The following is an 18,824-nucleotide window of genomic DNA, read 5'->3' as shown; positions in this document are numbered from 1 at the left end:
AATGATTTCGGGCCCATCGAGCTAGTCCTCATTGATTTCAGGCCCATTGAGCTAGTCTTCATTGAAGTGAGACCCAATCGAGCCAGACCTCATTGATTTCATTCCCATCAAGCTTGTCCTCAATGATTTCGGGCCCATCGAGCTAGTCCTCATTGATTTCAGGCCCATCAAGCTAGTCCTCATTGAAGTTAGATCCAATCGAGTCAGACCTCATTGAGGCTAGACCTGATTGAGTCAGACCTCATTGATTTCAGGCCCATTGAGCTAGTCCTCGTTGATTTCGGGCCCATCAAGCTAGTCCTCATTGAAGAGAGATCCAATCGAGCCAGACCGACTTCAGACGCAAATTGTATTAGAAAAATCTCTCTGGTACATACTGGTTAGGGGATGAACGTGCGGCAGAATAAACATGTTCCGAGCTTTCTCGATCGCCGTGCAGTCTCGTTCGTGAAACAAAAGTGCAGCTTTTACTTTCTCGAAGGATTTCGCAGTCCGGTCAAGTGGGTTCTGCGGGGGTTGGGGGTGGGAATAGTTGGGGAGAAGAGAGCGTAGGTGTAATCGGTCTGCTGGGAGTCCGGTTGACGATGGAAATCGCGCGAGCCGTAGGAAACGCCGGCCAACCGTTCGGAAAACGAGGAGTCGGTCAGGCCAATCGAGCATTCGATACGGCCGCGCGCACACCCCCGCGCCCGTGAGAACACGTACGAACGCCGTCGCGTGCACACACATAGGACAAGCGGTGTGTTTCCGAACAGAGCCGATTCCCATCGGGGATACCGCGCCACCGGCCGCAGCCAACCCGGTGACGGGCTTTAAATAAATAAAGACCGAGTCCGAGGAAGGGAGTTCGGGAAAGACGGAGGGGTTGCTTTTGCCGGAGGACGAATGGCAAATCGAGGGGTGAGAGTACGAAGAAGAGGGAGGCGCATCCTGGGAGCCATGCATCAAGCCCTATTACCCACGGCAACCTAACTGCCGCTTGCTAGACGTAACTGAAATCCAGGGGAATCTGCTCACCTTGTCCTTCGAGGGGTTCACGGGTCGATGATTTTCGGGGTAGAGTCGCCTCTCTCTCCCTCTCACTATGTACTTGGAAACTGAACCGGGTATCCAGTTTTCTCGACGCGTGCGGGTCCTTTATTTATCATTGAAACATTTCGCACAAACGCACATTCTGGCCCAAGTCGCCGTTCCAAATCAGAGCAGCGGTGCCACACGAAGGTAAGAACAATCAGCTGCTGGGACAGGTTGCTGTAATATTTTCTTTACAGTTACCGGTGATCCAAACGTCTTGCAAACGTTTGGCTACATTGTCCTCATTGATTTGAGGTCCATCGTGCTAGTCCTCATTGAAGTGAGATCCAATCGAGCCAGACCTCATTGATTTCATTCACATCGAGCTTACTCCTCATTGATTTCAGGCCCATCAAGCTAGTCCTCATTGATTTCAGGCCCATCAAGCTAGTCCTCATTGATTTCAGGCCCATCGAGTCAGTCCTCATCGATTTCAGGCCCATCGAGCTAGTCCTCATTGATTTCAGGCCCATCGAGCTAGTCTTCATTGATTTCAGGCCCATCAAGCTAGTCCTCATTGATATCAGACCCATCGAGCTAGTCCTCATCGATTTCAGGCTCGTCGAGCTAGTCCTCGTCGATTTCAGGCCCATCAAGCTACTCCTCATTGAAGTAAGATCGTTTGGCTACATTTATTTTAATGCTTGAATATGTCGATTACAAAATTGTATTTCATCCGAAAAGGAACGCGTAACGTTCATGTTTGTCTGACTGGTTGAAACACGGCAAGCGGGGTTCAGTCCAATGTCCGTTGTTCGAAGAAACGGGCGAGGGCACACGTCCCTAATTATTTCCTCGGACGGTTAATCACTTCGGTCCGTTCGGTTTGACAAATCACCAGACATCGGAGCCGCGAAACGGTTTATCGTGGCCGCGTTAGGAATTAACAATGCCAAACGAGGGCTCAATCCCGTCGCGTGGCGATCCCATCCATCATATCGCGACGGAATTGCCGGCTCGGTTTTTATCGTGTTTCCGTGAAACTTTTTTCCCCTCCCTATCGTCACGGTTCCCGCGGCGGCGGTGTGGTTGGTGATTTTTCGTCGGCCAGGTAGCCGCGAATCAGGATTTCTGAGTTCTACGGATCGCGTGACCGTCGGCGATACGAATCGCGGCAGGAATCGCTAAGAAATCTTCGCGAGAACGAAGGGCGACAACCTGAAACACGTCGCGTGATGACAGGCGACGGACGACGGGCTCAACTAATCTTTCTCTCTGGCCGACAGACTTCTCGAACAATGTAAAAGATATATTAATTAATCTCGTTGTTCGCGCGCAAACGCATCGCTGTTGATCGACTTTTCAATTGGCGAAATTTCTTGGTGATTCCAACGTTTTATTTCGGCTTATCTTTCGCCGGCGCGGCGCGCGGGTCGTGGCTCGACATCAATCATCCCCCGTAATTTAGCGCGTGGAACAATCGACAGCTGGACTGTAAATGGATTTACCGGCACGTATATATGGATGACCGCAATAATGATTCGTTCAAACAGAATTATGCACGGCCGATGCCGCGATAACGACGCCGCTAAACGCGGACAAATCGCTGTTACACAATTCCACGCCGATGACTGGCATTCACGAAACCGACGACAAAATCGATCATGCCGGAGCTGTTGCATTCTTACTGGAGGACACCGTTTTGGGGCCTGATGTCCCCCTTGGAAGTGAGTAGGTTCGAGGAGATCCGATATTCGTCGATCTTCGACGATTCTAATTCCGGAGGACGTAATTCTAGAGGCCAAACCTGAGGCTCTTAATTATAGAGGACCTAATAACCACACAGGTCCTAATTCTGGAGGGTCATCTATTTAATTTTCCTAATCTTTTCGATCATATTCCTAGCAGCCTTTCCCAAAATACAGGATGGTTCATTTATTTGGAGACAGTCAATTATTAGGGAAACCAGCAGGAATATGGAAAAATGTTTTATATAAAATATTCTTCATATGAAGGGGCGCATTTAGTGGCGCTATGCACATTTTTCCATAATCACGTAAGGGCGAAATGCCCTGGCAAGGCTGAAAATCTGCGACTTTCACCCTTAAGCTCTCATCTTTAAACGTAGTATGTAGCTCATTGCAATGTTGACCGATTTCGATGAAATTTTCAGTATGCATATAAGTTACCGAAATCTATAAAACGGATTTTTTAAATTATCGTTACAGGCCCAGATAAAAAAGTTGACAAAACATAATTTTTAAAAATTTTGTATAATTCCTACCAATCGCAATCGTATTAAATTTTTGTTTACTTATTCTCTAGCGAACTAGCCGGTCTAACATCTTTAAAAAATTCAAGTCCTCCGGGCCAATTTCTAAAAAGTTATGCGATTTTTAAGGGTGTCCACTTTAAATTGTCCCTGACTGTAAATCCAGAGATCCGATGTAAACGAACGTGGCGCGGTCAGAGTGACAATTTCGGAGGGATCATGGCAATTATAAAAATTAGAGTGGTGCACGGGGAGCGGAGGTTCCTGCGGCATTCCGATCCCCGATTTCATAGCTCCTATTTAGCCGCGGCAGTTCGCCGCCCGCTGCCAACTCGAAGTTAATCCTTAACGTATGTCGCGATTTCGCGATCTGCATACTGCTTACCCCGGAGTAATTTCTCCGGGACTTAGGGTCGATTCTCAGGAGCAATGCGGGGGTGAGCGTTCTGAGAGCGAAGGGAGCAGGAGGAGGAGGGGACGAGCGGTTGGATGATGCTACAGCCCCCCGTACGAAATGGTTTGCCCAACGTATTAAGTCGTCGGCAAGACGGGATTAACGATCCCTGGTAGCGTCTCGCGATTTCGTTTGCGTTTCGCCTCGGCGCTAATTCGACCGTGTGCCCGCTTTATTAGCTACTTACCGAGTCCGTCGAAATTCGTTCCGACCTGCGCGTATACTGTTTGTTTACCGCGCGACCATTCATTCCGGATTGTTAAAACCAGCGCGGAAATGATTTTGTCGCAGCGAGGACACCGGATCGTGTCCTTCCGGCTTCGAAAACGAATTCTGCGTTGTCGTTGTGGACGGTACTCTCATTCGCCTCTCTTTCAGACCCCGAGCTCATTCATATTTCTCTTCAACGCGCCAGCGCGCGTTTCTGCTGCATTGTTTGTCGCTGTATTTAGAATCGTCTATTAATTTCTGTTTCAGGTAAGATTTCCGGTCTCTTTGACTCCGTTTCCTTTTGGGCACGCGACCGTCCCGGTAAGTTAATTAAATTCCCCTTGAAGCTGTCGCTTTCGCCCCGGCGCCATAATTAAAAAAAACAAACGAAATCTGGTCGTCTTGTTCATCTCCGGGAGATGGACGACGCAGCAGTTTCGTTAAATCTGCTGCGAATAATCGAAACTGTCTGCATTCATTATGGGAACGTGCAGACCGGTGTTGCGAACGATAGCATGATCTTTCCGGCACTCGTACACTTTCGGTTTCGTCGCCGAGAACGCCAGACACACGGCAAAAAGTCGCATGCAAGTTGAGCATCCTCGTAGTTTTCTATTTCGCTGTAATTAGAGACCAGTATAATCTCGAGGAGAGCCGCGACGCTTGTAATTATTTCATTTCCCACTCCCGCATTTTACAGTAATTAACGGACGCGCTCCACCGATCAAGACGTGCCGCGCGATAATGTTCAAACGTTACTTCGCCTCACTTTCGCTTCTGCTTTCCAAAACTGACTTTGAACCCCGCCTTCGCCGAACGGGGAGAGAAAATTTGATGCAGCGCGAGGCAATTATCGTCGAGGGTCGTTCGAGATCTCTACAACGTTAATACGTCTACATTGTTGGCATTGTGCTCAACCTAGGGACCTGGCAAGATTAGAGTACCTCGGATCCTTTAATCGCCATTTAAGGGGGTAGTATAGGCTCGTTTTGTAACTAGAAAATACCTAGAATCTTACTAGAAAAATCGCTCGAAACATGGGTTTGCGCGCTGTCGGTTTTTGTCCTTATTCCAGCAAATTTTGGGCTGAGTGAGGGCTTATTCTAAAGAGGAAGGTTAGACGCACTGCGCTCTGGTCACGAGGTTAACGAGATTATGTTTATAACTAATAATATGATGGCCCAAAGTAGATTAAAAATCTAGGAAAAAAACCTGCAGATTTCAATGCATTTTTCTGTCTCCAAAAGACTTTTTGACTGCTACGATGACCAGGGCGCAGTGCGTTGAATCTTCCTCTTTGGAAGAGGAAAAAAAAATTTGCTCAAATAAGGACAAAAACCGACAGCGCGTAGACCCACTTTTTCGATCGAAAATCTGGTAAAATTTGCTAGATATTTGCTATTTACTAGAATCTTACTAGATTTTCGACCCCTTTTTCTAGTAAGATTCTAGATATTTTCTAGTTCCAAATCGAGCCTATACTACCCCCTTAAGTGCGTTAAGAACATCGCTGCACCGTTTGTATCCTCGCGCAACGAAGAAACGGTCTCCTCTTTTCTACAAAAAACTACTATACACGCCCTGTACCTCGTTATTCATTCATCCAATCATCGACTCTTCGGGTAATCAGGTTACCACTTTCGAGGGAGCCGGTTGTTCGAGCGTCCTCGACTCCGTCGAGGGTGAATCGGTTCATTGTGCAATCGATCCTGATCAACGACGACCGTTTCTGAACAATCAGTCCTGAAGAACCCATCGAAGGTCCTTCTGCTGCGCGAGAGTTTTCCGTCGTTTTTGTTCCCGCTTCGAGATCGACGTGATCACGCTCGAATCTCCGTCGCTCCCTCTCGTTCTCACTGGCACGTTGCGGATCGGACACACGTTGCGCGCGTTCTTCTCGTCGTTCTCCCGATTGCTCGATTAGGACTTGCTCGTACGGTAGTATCGACGTGATTGTCGAGTCGGATGAAATCTAATGTCGTCCTAGGTTCGACCGAGGTGGACACTGCCGGGCCATGGGCTTCTTTTTCGGGAAAGAATTCTTCGCTATTTCAAATGCTTGCGGGTATTTCAAATTTGCGAGGCTTCGGGGAAGCTGGGATCAATTTCAAGGGATATCGAATCTTCTGAACACACTTGGACTCCTTTGGACCCTTTTGGTTCTACTCTGCCTAAATTCGTCCCACTCGAAGCCTCAGTCTTCTCTCGACCCGGAACCTAGTCAAAAAATTCAAGCAGTCCGAAGAACTCCGCAATCCAAAATATAACCGGGGGATCACCGAAATCAAGGCCGGAATGGCGGTCGCTCGTTAATGAGATAAAGCTTCTTTTTCGGGAAAGAATTCTAAGCTTTGCTATATGCAGTTCTGGATTTCAAATTTGCGAGGCTTGGGGGAAGCTGGGATCAATTTCAAGGGATATCGAATCTTCTGAACACACTTGGACTCCTTTGGACCCTTTTGGTTCTACTCTGCCTAAATTCGTCCCACTCGAGAAGTCTCAGTCTTCTCTAGACCTGGAACCTAGTCAAAAAAATGCAAGCAGTCTGGAGAACTCCGCAATCCAAAATATAACCGGAGGATCACCGAAATCAAGGCCGGAATGGCGGTCGCTCGTTAATGAGAGAAAGCTTCTTTTTCGGGAAAGAATTCTAAGCTTTGCTATATGCAGTTCTGGATTTCAAATTTGTGAGGCTTGGAGGAAGCTCGGATCAATTTCAAGGGATATCGAATCTTCTGAACACACTTGGACTCCTTTGGACCCTTTTGGTTCTACTCTGCCTAAATTCGTCCCACTCGAGAAGTCTCAGTCTTCTCTCGACCCGGAACCTAGTCAAAAAATTCAAGCAGTCTGGAGAACTCCGCAATCCAAAATATAACCGGGGGATCACCGAAATCAAGGCCAGAATGGCGGTCGCTCGTTAATGAGAGAAAGCTTCTTTTTCGGGAAAGAATTCTAAGCTTTGCTATATGCAGTTCTGGATTTCAAATTTGTGAGGCTTGGAGGAAGCTGGGCTCAATTTCAAGGGATATCGAATCTTCTGAACACACTTGGACTCCTTTGGACCCTTTTGGTTCTACTCTGCCTAAATTCGTCCCACTCGAGAAGTCTCAGTCTTCTCTAGACCTGGAACCTAGTCAAAAAAATGCAATCAGTCTGTCCGCAATCAAAAATATAACCGGGGGATCACCGAAATCAAGACCAGAGTAGCGGTCGCTCGTTAAAGACAGAAAGCTTCGCGGGGAAGCGCGAATAAGATTCGCGAAAGAGGTGAAGCCGAACGAAACAGGGTTAGTAAAGACACGATCCCCCAACACGGTCGCGAGTGGTTGGGGTGGTTGGGCGACTGAGGGAGAAGGGATGGGGGTTGGCGAGCGAGAAAGAGAGAGAGGGAGAGAGGGTATCGCGAGGCAGTAGCAGCATCAACAGCAGCAGCAGCACCAGCAGCGTAGCGCCGCGTTTCGCGGTGTCCCTGGAGCGCGCAGACTCGACGGGGCTCGTGCAGATTCGCGAGTCGTCGGGTTGAGTCTCGCTCCGGATTGGCGATGTACAGTACGCCGGGGTGTGAGGAGCAGGGGGTAGCGTTTGAAAGCCGCGTATACGCCGCGACACGACCCGGCTGCGGCGACGACGGTGGCGGTGGAGGCCTACGCGGGCGCCGCGAGAGAGACGCTCCTCAGTTGTGTCAAGCTGGGCGATCGAGTAGGACGCTCTTTAATCGTTCCCACCTCCGAGTTACTCTCTCACGTACACACACACACACTCTCTCTCTCTCCGCCTTTCTCTCTCTCTCCCGCACATCCACACAAACACGTACACACACACTCACACATACACACACTCCTTCTCTGTTTCCAGTCCTGTCTTGGGGGTCCTCCGCGAGCCACTTCACACACAGTACCGGCACACACGTGCACACAGACAGACCATACTCTCTCTCTCTCTCTCTTTTCTCTCTTTCTCTTCTCTCTTTTATCTGTTTTGCTTCTCTCTGTCGTTCCTCCCCCTCTCTCTAATCTCTATCTATCTCTGCTCGACACCCCCGTTTTCTTTATTCTTTTGTCCCTGTGTGTCTCGCCGGTCTACGGACACACCAGAGAGCCGTCGATCGCCCGTAGTCCAATTCCGCCGGACTCTCTGTTTACCTGTACCCGTTCTCTGTCTGTGGTGGGCCCCACGCGCGCGTGCTGTACCCGCTCTACCCGCCTCTCGCCTGTCATCGTCGCCGTCGTCGTCGTCGTCGTCTTCGTTGTCGTCCAACCCTAACAGACTTCACGGGGCGACACACAATCCGCTGCAAGAGGAGACAGTCTAAATAGTTCTCCGACGAAGGTGTGAACACACACACGCACACACGTTCTCGCTAAACCGTGTCGAACACCGAGACCGAACCCACGTGATATTCGAAACATACATACAGAAGATACACACGTACACGCGCGCGTTCTCTCTCGTGTGTTAACACCCGTGTGCGGCACACCGTGACACACGCGTCTCTTTTCTTTACCGGAAGTCCGCGCCGGCAACTCGACGAACCTAACATCGGAGGCAACGATAACTAGTTTCCTTTTCGATATCTCTTTCAGACTGATACAGTGCCATGCACGCGCGGTATCGTCCGAGATAGATCTTTGTCGGATCATCGCGCGCGCGGTCTCTTATCGTAGTCATCCTCCCAATGCCCGTGTGCGTGTCTGTGTGTGTTACGAGCCACTGTCCTCGCAGAGAGCAGTGAGAGAGGAACCAGCTTGCCACCCTGAACTCGTCACGGGTTCAAGGTCACCGTCGTTATCGTCGTCGTCGTCGTCGTCGTCGTCGACGTTGTGCTACGATAAAGTTGTATCATCGGAGAGAGAAAGAAAGAGAGGGGCATCGAGAGAGAACGCAGGAGGATCTTAAAGCCGAAGAACCGGAAGTACAGTCTCTCGTCGAGTGAAGACGCGAGGCCGATCCGAGAGTCCCAGAGATTTATATTATATTTTTGTCGCGCGGCTGGCCGCGCTCTCCTCAGGGCCCGCGAGAGAGAGAGAGAGAGAGAACCTGTCGTTCGGACGAAGAGAGAAATAAAGAGAGACAGGAGATCCTAGATAAAAAAAAGACTCGCTCGAAAAAAAAACCCCCGATGTATTTAGATAATTATTAACTAAGTATCATAGGCTCGTTCGTAAGTATAGTAAGCGAAAAAAAGAGAAGGTCGTGAAATATCATGAGCGACTGATCGCAATTAAAGAGAATCGCGTCAAGACAATCAAGCACAGTAGTAGGGTCGGTCGTGATCGGGAAAACGAGAGAACGAGAGAGAGAGAGAGAATAAGAGAGCTAGTCAGAGTAAAAAAGAGAGAGAGTGAAAGGATTTTACTGTAGAAGAAAGATTTTTTCCTCCACACCTAAGCCCCTCCTGAGGTAAAAATAATAATATATAAATATAATAATAAATAAAAAAATAAAATAAAAGTCAAAGGAAAAAATCCGCAGTTTCGTGTGTGTCTTTATTGTGATCTACAGCCGCCTCTCTGTACCGAAACGTCTACGTGTGTGTTTACACGGTCTATATACCTACGTCATAGATTATTATTATATATGTATATATACCTCTACATAAATATATATATAAATAATATATATATTTACATACGACATATTATATATATATTTACACTTCTATACATACGTTTATATGTATACACACCCTCGCACATATCCGATCGACCGGGCGCCACTCTGAACGAGATCCGGTGAACAATTCTCATACACTGAGATTATAGTCGCGGGGGGGCCCCGGGATCGTTTCTTCCCCGTTCCGCCCCTGACCCTCGGGGGCGTTCTCTTGTCAATCTTCGTGACAATCATTTTCAAAAGCTAGGCTCTCGGTATAGCGGTATTTCGTAATTTTTCTCTCCCTGATCGCGGCGCAATTTTCGAAAATTGTCTCGATCCAAGGGTAAACCAGTGAGTGAGAGAGAGAGAGAGAGAGGAAGAGAGGTGGAGAGAGAGTGGAGAGAATTATTAGAAACAAACGAAAAAAAAAAGTCAAGTTTAATATCTCAACGTACCTACGACGTTTCAATTAACGTACGAGCGAGCGAGCGAGCGTCTTCGCTAGACTCCAACCCTTTCCCGCAGTGTCCCATAAAGCAAAGATAAAAAAACAGAAAACCACACAAACACTTCTGCGTGTTGCACACTGTCCCTCTTCTCGCACTTTGCACCTTGCGTGGTCGTAACGCGCGCAAAACACACGTACCACCACCACCACCCCTATACTATTCGCTCACGTACTGACAATCATCACTTTGTACCGGCTCGGCGTGCACCAACGCTCGTTTAGGATTAACCACACACCGTCTTCAGTCTCTTCTGCGTGTGCGTGCGTGCGTGCGTGGGTCTGCGTGTGTCTGAAAGAGTGTAGTAACGTTATAAGGTATAGTCGATAGAACTCCGTATGTGTATCTCGTAAGCAAGTAAATTATTATAGTAAGGTTTTGAAAGAAAGAGAAAGAAAATAAGGTTCCTCTTCTCGTCCGAACGACGTTTCGGAGAGGATTCTACGAGGTTAGGGAAAGAAAGAGAGAGCCTGTGAAGCGGTTCGAGGCTGTTAGGATCGGCCGAGCGTTCGATCTCGTTGGGATCGACGAAAAAGAAGGAGACGAAGAAGAATCGTTTGCTGACGAGAGAAACGGTGGGGCGACAATCAGTCAAACTGTGGTGGCCGTCGTGCGAGTTAAGCCGACCGAGCAAGACGGAAGCACGCTATCAGGCGTCCTTGGAACGTGCTTGGAGCGCGCAGGAACGCGCCAGGCTCTTCTGGAGCGTGCAATCGGTGCAGACGACCGGTAGCCATCATCATCATCATCGCGGGTTTTTCCTTCAACCAACGGCGACGGGCAAGTCTTGGCTAGCGGATACGATCGGCACCGAAGGGCCACGCTCCTCCATCACCACGTATTTTCATTCGTACCCGTTCGTCCCGGGTGGTGCGGTGTCCCTGCCTCCGCCCCTGCTGAACAGTATTAACAACGCGGCGGCAGCAGCGATCACACCCGCCGGCCTCGTTGGACACCTATTCGGCGGTCAGCAGGCCTGCAATCTCGCCTGCAGCTGCAACTGCACATCCAACGTCGCCAACTGCAACCCGCACCACCACCAACACCACCACCATCAGCACCAGCAGCAACAACAGCAACACCACCATCATCACCATCAACAGCAACAGCACCATCATCGGCCTATCGGCGCCACGGTCCTCCTGCAACCGGTCGAGCACATCAAAGACACCATGGTGAGTCGAGATGATCGTCACTCTCTGTCTATGTGTTTGCCTGTCACTGTCAGTTTCGAACCAATTCTCCCTGCGTCATCTTCTGGGCCAGGTCTCTCGATAAACTCGATCCAGGAATTCACCAGGTGCCACAATCACAGCCCCTGACACTGTCATCTTCAAGAAAACCCTCAAAGTTTACGTTCTTGGCTAGTAGACACAGGTATACAAGAAAGTTTGCTAGGTAGCTCGTGTACTCTGTCAATATTTCTACAACAATTATCCCTCCAGCCTCGAAAAAGACCCTGAAAGCTAATTCAGACCTTCTCCACCGGTAGCCCTCGTCGCGAGTCACACAATTTAATCAATTACACACTAATCAGTCTTTCTGGGCCAGGTCTCTTGATAAACTCGATCCAGGAATTCACCAGGACCCATAATCACAGCCCCTGACACTGTCATCTCCAAGAAAACCTTCAAAGTTTACGTTCTTCGCTAGTAGACTCAGGTATACAAGAAAGTTTGCTAGGTAGCTCGTGTACTCTGTCAATATTTCTACAACAATTATCCCTCCAACCTCGAAAAAGACCCTGAAAGCTAATTCAGACCTTCTCCACCGGTAGCCCTCGTCGCGAGTCACACAATTTAATCAATTACACACTAATCAATCTTTCTGGGCCAGGTCTCTTGATAAACTCGATCCAGGAATTCACCAGGACCCATAATCACAGCCCCTGACACTGTCATCTCCAAGAAAACCCTCAAAGTTTACGTTCTTGGCTAGTAGACTCAGGTATACAAGAAAGTTTGCTAGGTAGCTCGTGTACTCTGTCAATACTTCTACAACAATTATCCCTCCAGCCTCGAAAAAGACCCTGAAAGCTAATTCAGACCTTCTCCACCTCTAGCCCTCGTCGCGAGTCACACAATTTAATCAATTACACACTAATCAGTCTTTCTGGGCCAGGTCTCTTGATAAACTCGATCCAGGAATTCACCAGGACCCATAATCACAGCCCCTGACACTGTCATCTCCAAGAAAATCCTCAAAGTTTACGTTCTTGGCTAGTAGACTCAGGTATACAAGAAAGTTTGCTAGGTAGCTCGTATACTCTGTCAATATTTCTACAACAATTATCCCTCCAGCCTCGAAAAAGACCCTGAAAGCTAATTCAGACCTTCTCCACCTCTAGCCCTCGTCGCGAGTCACACAATTTAATCAATTACACACTAATCAGTCTTTCTGGGCCAGGTCTCTTGATAAACTCGATCCAGGAATTCACCAGGAGCCATAATCACAGCCCCTGACACTGTCATCTCCAAGAAAACCCTCAAAGTTTACGTTCTTGGCTAGTAGACTCAGGTATACAAGAAAGTTTGCTAGGTAGCTCGTGTACTCTGTCAATATTTCTACAACAATTATCCCTCCAGCCTCGAAAAAGACCCTGAAAGCTAATTCAGACCTGCTCCACCGGTAGCCCTGGTCACGAGTCACACAATTTAATCAATTACACACTAATCAGTCTACTCGACGACACCCCCCGAAACGATCCAAGGAAAACCCTCTTAGATCCCACTTCTGATAAATCCTCAGATACAAATCTGAGGTAGCCCAGCCAATCGTGTAGTATTTCCAAAGCAGCACCCTTCAACATGAAAAGATCACGCTACCAATAAATACCACGCTAATCTCTGTTGTCAACAAGTTGGCCAACTTCTTATCTCAGCGAACGATTGTCTCGCGAAGAGTGTCGCGTGCGGATTCCGCACGCAATAATCGGTATCGATGCAGGCCGTTGGAAGTTTCTGCACGGAATACACGTAATTGTTCGTGTTCTATCGCAACGGTGTTACAAGATCGAACAATATTTCCCGAGTTCCCGCGAATATCGGCTCGGCCGCCTGTCGCATAAATTAGCGAGCGCAATTCCCCTCGCCATTTGTCGGGAGCCTCTAAGTACGCTAGCCTTTACGTTGTAATTGTCTGACTGGTCGTGGCAGCAGGTGGTGGTGTGGGTGTCGGTTGATTTAATATTCCATTTGACGATTGCTTACGGTCTCTCCTATTAACCCGAGGGGGTGCGAGACTTCAGCGACTACGGTTCGACGAAGAGAGCGTCGTTGGTCGACGCGTCCGCGGATCGATTTGTCCGAAATAGCGCTTGGATCCGTCGTTCCGACGACATTTCCACGACGGTGGACGAGGGGTTGGTGCGCGGGGGCACGAGACAGGTATACGTTAACCGGGCACGTTCCGGCGTCTCGGGCGTTTTGCTCGAACCGACGGAAGAAGCGGGCGAGGACAAAGCTTTCGCGGAGATTCCCTGAGGTAACGACCTGTCTCGTAACGAGAGTTCTCGGGGAATGCGCGAGCAAGCGAGCCGAGCCGAGCCGAGCCGGTTTCCCGTTGGATGGATGCGCCTCGCTGTGAATCAGGAACAGATTTAGCTGCAACGAGCCACGATGAATCACTTCCAACGTTTGCCATGTAAACAGGAGGGAGTTTCCTACCGAAACCGCCCGACCTTGGGGTGTGAACCTTTCCCTACCCCTGCGTCCCTATTTCCCTTCTTCCATCTTCACCTCTCTCTCTCTCTCTCTCTCTCTCTCTCTCTCTCTCTCACCCTCTCCTCCGCTGTCAGTGGCTTGTTTGCAAAGGTTTGCGGGCGAGCTAAGATGCTTTAAATCCTGCCGCGCGTCTATCTCCGCGTTCTCTTTAATCCCCAACGATCGACAGGTGTCGAGAGACAGAGAAAACCAGAGAGAGAGAGAGAGATATATGTATATATATCTCTCGTTCACGGAGACGCGCGTCTGCCGATCGAGAGAATCCTGAACAAACTCAGGCTTTCCGCTCGATCGCGCGATCTCTCCCCCAGACCATCCGAGAGCTTCGAACATCATTTTCTGCCCTTCTGCTGCGCCGCCGGTATCCCGTTGAACCGGGAATTGCGTTAGGCACACCTGTCTTGCCACCCCGGTGTGTCGAGCTGCTCCATTGCGTTATGGTAAATCCCTGACATCGTGCCCCCCCTCTCTGCCTTCCTGCGAGGCGTGCTCCAATCCGTTCAACCTGTTTTCTCGTGTGCCTTTCGTTCATTCGATTCCCCTGACTACATATTTAGATATAACAGAGACCCGCCTCTTTGGGAAGGATCCTTGGCGCGAGGCCTGTTGCATTTCAATCCTGACCTGATGGTGCTGAACCTGATCGTGGGAGGTTCATATTTTAGTTCGCGATAGGTCCAACTTGCTAGCCTTAGTTGGAGACTGTGATCATCTTGCTAGCCCTAGTGAATGGCTCATTTTGCTAGCCCCCAGTGGAACGCAAGGCCCACACTGTTAGCCCTACCTATAGAAATAAAGACACAATTTGCTATCCCCAGTTAAAGACGGGACCTAACTTGCTAGCCTTATCGGACGTCAATCCTAATTTGCTAGCCCTAGCCAAGGTGACTAACTCTAACCGTTAGCCCTACCTAGAAATGTAAACACAGTTTGCTAGCTCCAGTCAAAGACGGGACCTTATCGAACGTCTGGTCCTAATTTGCTAGCCCTAGCCAAGGTGGCTAACTCTAACCGCTAGCCCTATCTGAAGTGATTAGCCCTAACTGCTAACCCAGCTAAGGTGGCTAGTTCTAATTTGCTAGCCTTAGCTCAAAAAATACCCTAACCTTATCATCCCCGACCGAGGAACATCTTTTTATGGAGCCGAGAGTTCGATCAGCTCGTTCGCGAAAAGCAAGTCCCCGCCGTTGTGGAGCGTTCAATAAAATTCTTCGGGGTAGCCTGAGGCCGCCATTAGCCTAATCGACCCGGCGGACGAGGTAGTATTTACAATCTACGTGTCCGATGATTCGCCGCGTCTTTTCACGACAAATAGTGCCTCGCGTCACGCTCGCGGAGTTGGGGGAACGGTCGTTGGTTCTCAACAGTCTGCTTCGAGATGCACCGTTGCTGGAAAGATTTATGCCGGCGATGAATTTAGGTGTTTCGGGGCTTGATGTCGCTTTAATCGGCGAAGTTTGTGTCGATTGGATTTGCGTGTCAATTATTTATAGGCGTCTGTGTCGGTGTCGAGTCGTTTCCGAGTGGGTAGAGAAGAGAAGTCGTTGGCGGCGCGTCGCGAAAGGGATAATGTTTTTTCTGCGTCTTGTTGCTAAGTGCATCGCTAATTAGAGCACACGCGCAAGAAACGAGCATATAAAGATCGGCGAGGGGCGTTTTTCCACAGCGTTTGCCGACGATCTGTTTGCGTTTCTTCCGCGGATGAAGGGTTGAATACGATATTCCCACGGCTGATGAGGGAAATAACGAGATAGTTGCGCAAGAAGCCGTTTAATGCAGTTAACTTCTGTTCATCGTAAATTACGATCGATCCCCCAACAGAAGCGTGATTCATGGGCACTGTTGCACGGTATTGTTGAACAGTCATTCCCGAGGAAAAACCCGTTTCCTTTCATTCAGATTCAAAAGACTCTCCCTCATCGTTCTAGAATTTAACATGCCGCGTCATTGTGAACCTCGACAAGTTCCTCTCGAGACCGATCAGCAAGATCCTAATGACCATTCGATTACTCCACGCTGTCCCATAGACTGCGAAGTTCCATTAAAAACGAGGAGTACGTCTCGCTCGATCAAGTTCTCGTTGTAGCGATTTTTTAAATTGTTCCTAACAACGTCCCTGTTACAGCGACATATTTCTAAGTGCTGTGTTTATAGTCCACGGGAAAATGTTTAAGAATTGACCTGACTGGCGATGATTTAGAAGGAGTGATAATGCTTCTTGGTAAATTACTTAACAACCCAGAGGCTGGAGTTATCTTGCTGCGATAAATCATAAGCATCCCGCTGTAACTTACAGATTTAAGTCGGTTACTGTGGAACATGTCCCTGGGCAGCTATTGTGGAACCCTGGTTGCCAGCTAGCCTAATACTGGCGATTTATTAGGCTATTGATCGGGTCCAGCGAATCCTTAAAACTGCAGACGGTAACCGAACCCTGTGGAAATCTAACAGTTTGACCACGAGCAATCTTGCAATGGAAACTGTGTGGCCGCACAACAACCTAGCCATCTAACTGCATGATCGTCCAACAATCTAGCCACGCAATGATTTAACCACATACACTGCCGCTCATGGAACTATGGACACTTCGTTAACAAGTGCATACATAAAACATCCTCATATTGTCATCCTTCATTTACCAAATAATAAGTCACTATTATTTTACTTTCTTAAGTAACACACATAATCATAGTAATGTACAGTAAAGTGCATAACTGATTCCACACACTTTAAATCAGAACAACTTTTGTATGAATCGACCAAACGACTTCAATTTCTCTGTAAGGCTAGAAGAATTAGTTTAGTAAATGATGTGTAAAGAACATGTTGGAAAAATGCATTTGAACGGAATTGTGAAAAACAATAGTAAAAATTGATTTTTACAACTTTTTTGGTTGGCCCAGTAACGAAAATTTAAAAAATGTACGTTAATATACGCTCTGAAAATTTCATGGAAATTGGTTGATTGGTTTACGAGTTATAAACGATCGAAAATGGTAAAACTTGCCACTTTATGGTAAACTAGAAATTACCACTTTTGATCGTTTATAATTCGCAAACCAATTAACCAATTTCAATGAAATTTTCAGAGCGTATATAATTTATACTAGTTGACCAGACACATCTTCTGAATTTTCGTTATTGGCCCAGCTAGAAAAGTTGTAAAAATCAATTTTTACTATTGTTTTTCACAATTCGGTCCAAATGCATATCTTTTCAACATATTTTTTTACACATCATTTACTAAACTAATTCTTCTAGCATTACAGAGAAATTGAAGTCGTTTGGTCCATTGATAAAAAAGTTGTTCTGATTTAAAGTGTGTAGAATTAGTTATGCTCCTTACTGTACATAAATTTTTGTACGCGTTTAGAAAAACGTGCCCCAATTCTAAAAGCCAGGTCCGGACAATGTTATAAGAGGTCTCATGAAAATCACCGATACAGTTTTCATCGACTCCAGATTTCACCGACAATAACTTTGAAATGGCTTTAGTCGGCGACGATCCGATATAAACAACGTTTGACAACAACGCCAACCAACTGCATCTAACGTCTTACAGTGTAATAATTACATTTTTATACACAAGTGAAAGTGTCGGTGCAGAATAGTTACAGGAAAAATGTCAGCACCGTCTTTAGAGAGACGATTTTACTGTAATTTCTGTACCAATTTCTCTGTTCTTATTTTTTCTCTTAATTTCCAAGTGTCCTTACTATCATGAACAGTAGCGTGTACGAGTCCAAACGCGCCTAACAGCCTAACACTGATTGAAAAAAAAAAACCCGCCACGCGGTCTGAATGCACCGGGACGAGTTCCTGCGCGGTTTTATCGAAAGTTCAAGTGGCAACGTCGATACAGGAGCCGCAGTTGTTTCCATATATTACAGGGAGTGCAGCCTGTGCACACGGGCGTATCAATTTCGGTTGCCACGATACATTAAGGGTTGTCGTAATTTGCCCACATTTAGGAACAGTAATAGTCTGTTTATCGGTTTCGCCGCCTATAACAAGGTCGCCCTAATTCACCGACGAATATTTCCGTTCCGGTTTTCCGATACTCCTTCACCGTCGTGCTCCAAGTTTACGAGCACTCTCCGTCCCCCCCTCTCTCTCTCTCTCTCTCTCTCTCTCTCTCTCTTTTCGGTTTTATCGTCGCGGAATTTGATTAGACAACCATGCCGGGGCCCGAGATCGGTGGACTTTGAATTTTTACAGCGACGATACTTTCGTAATCACTTTGATGATTTGCTCCCGCGGATATCGATCGGGAATATTGTTTCTTTCGTTTCGCTGTCGTGGTACATCAGTTTTTTTTAGAGGACTCTGCCTGGTAAAACAGTGTCCGACAAATCCCCGATAGAACCGTGCCGAACAAAGAATTACAAGGGTCCGATTCAATTAAGTAATTGTTACTCCTCTTCTTTGTATTTTACCCCTCAAAGGCTATTCGTCTCGAGTTAGCAACACCTCGGATAAAGTAATTGATAACATCGTTGCTCGACTGTCCTGATTGCTCGTCCGGGATTCGATTGAGAATTAATCGAGTGCACCGGGAGAGTACGGCTTTAGCTGGGGAACGTGACGCTAAAAATCGTAAGAATCGGGACGAATCTCTCGCGCGATGATCGGAGCCGAAAGGGTGTGGAATAAAATTGCAGGGTTTCACGAGGATAAAAGAAATTTAAGTCGATTTAAGACCGGCCGTGTAGTTTTACCAAGCCTTCACTTAAATCATTAGCCACGGCGAATTAGCACAGCCGGACGAAACTGTGCAGCACGCTGGGGAAAAACACTCCTTTTGTTTAGACTTAGAACAAAGCGTGGAAAAATCTTCCGACAGTCTTTTGAAAAAAAACCTGACCACCTAGCCCGGGTCTGACAGATGAAAGAATTTCTCCACAGCCTTGTTCGTCGAGCCATGAATTGCGAGACATACTTACACTTCGCGACAAAACGATAAGACACCTCTAGATTTCTAATGTTTCTCAATGCCAATGATATGTGTACAAAGATTTTTAATATATAATAGATCAGTATAGAGTATC

At 47.5% G+C, this 18,824-nt stretch overlaps 1 protein-coding gene across 19 annotated transcripts in view; it reads left to right on the top strand.

Annotated features, from left to right (window-relative positions):
* The window catches only part of Heph (polypyrimidine tract-binding protein 1 heph), a 478,446-nt gene that overhangs the window by 216,555 nt on the left and 243,067 nt on the right, over nt 1-18,824 (top strand). For 10 of the 19 annotated variants that reach the window (XM_076444546.1, XM_076444550.1, XM_076444547.1 and 7 more), the window contains exon 3: nt 4,218-4,271. The exons of the other annotated variants lie outside the window; for them this stretch is intronic. In XM_076444546.1, the coding sequence (XP_076300661.1) occupies nt 4,218-4,271 (54 nt within the window). The remainder of the gene's footprint in view (nt 1-4,217; nt 4,272-18,824) is intronic. 19 annotated transcript variants of the gene reach the window in all.

Source organism: Lasioglossum baleicum, chromosome 20 (assembly GCF_051020765.1).
Source record: "Lasioglossum baleicum chromosome 20, iyLasBale1, whole genome shotgun sequence".
Lineage (NCBI taxonomy): Eukaryota > Metazoa > Arthropoda > Insecta > Hymenoptera > Halictidae > Lasioglossum > Lasioglossum baleicum.
The sequence above is the reverse complement of the archived record's forward strand: the minus strand, read 5'-3'. Positions and strand labels throughout refer to the sequence as shown.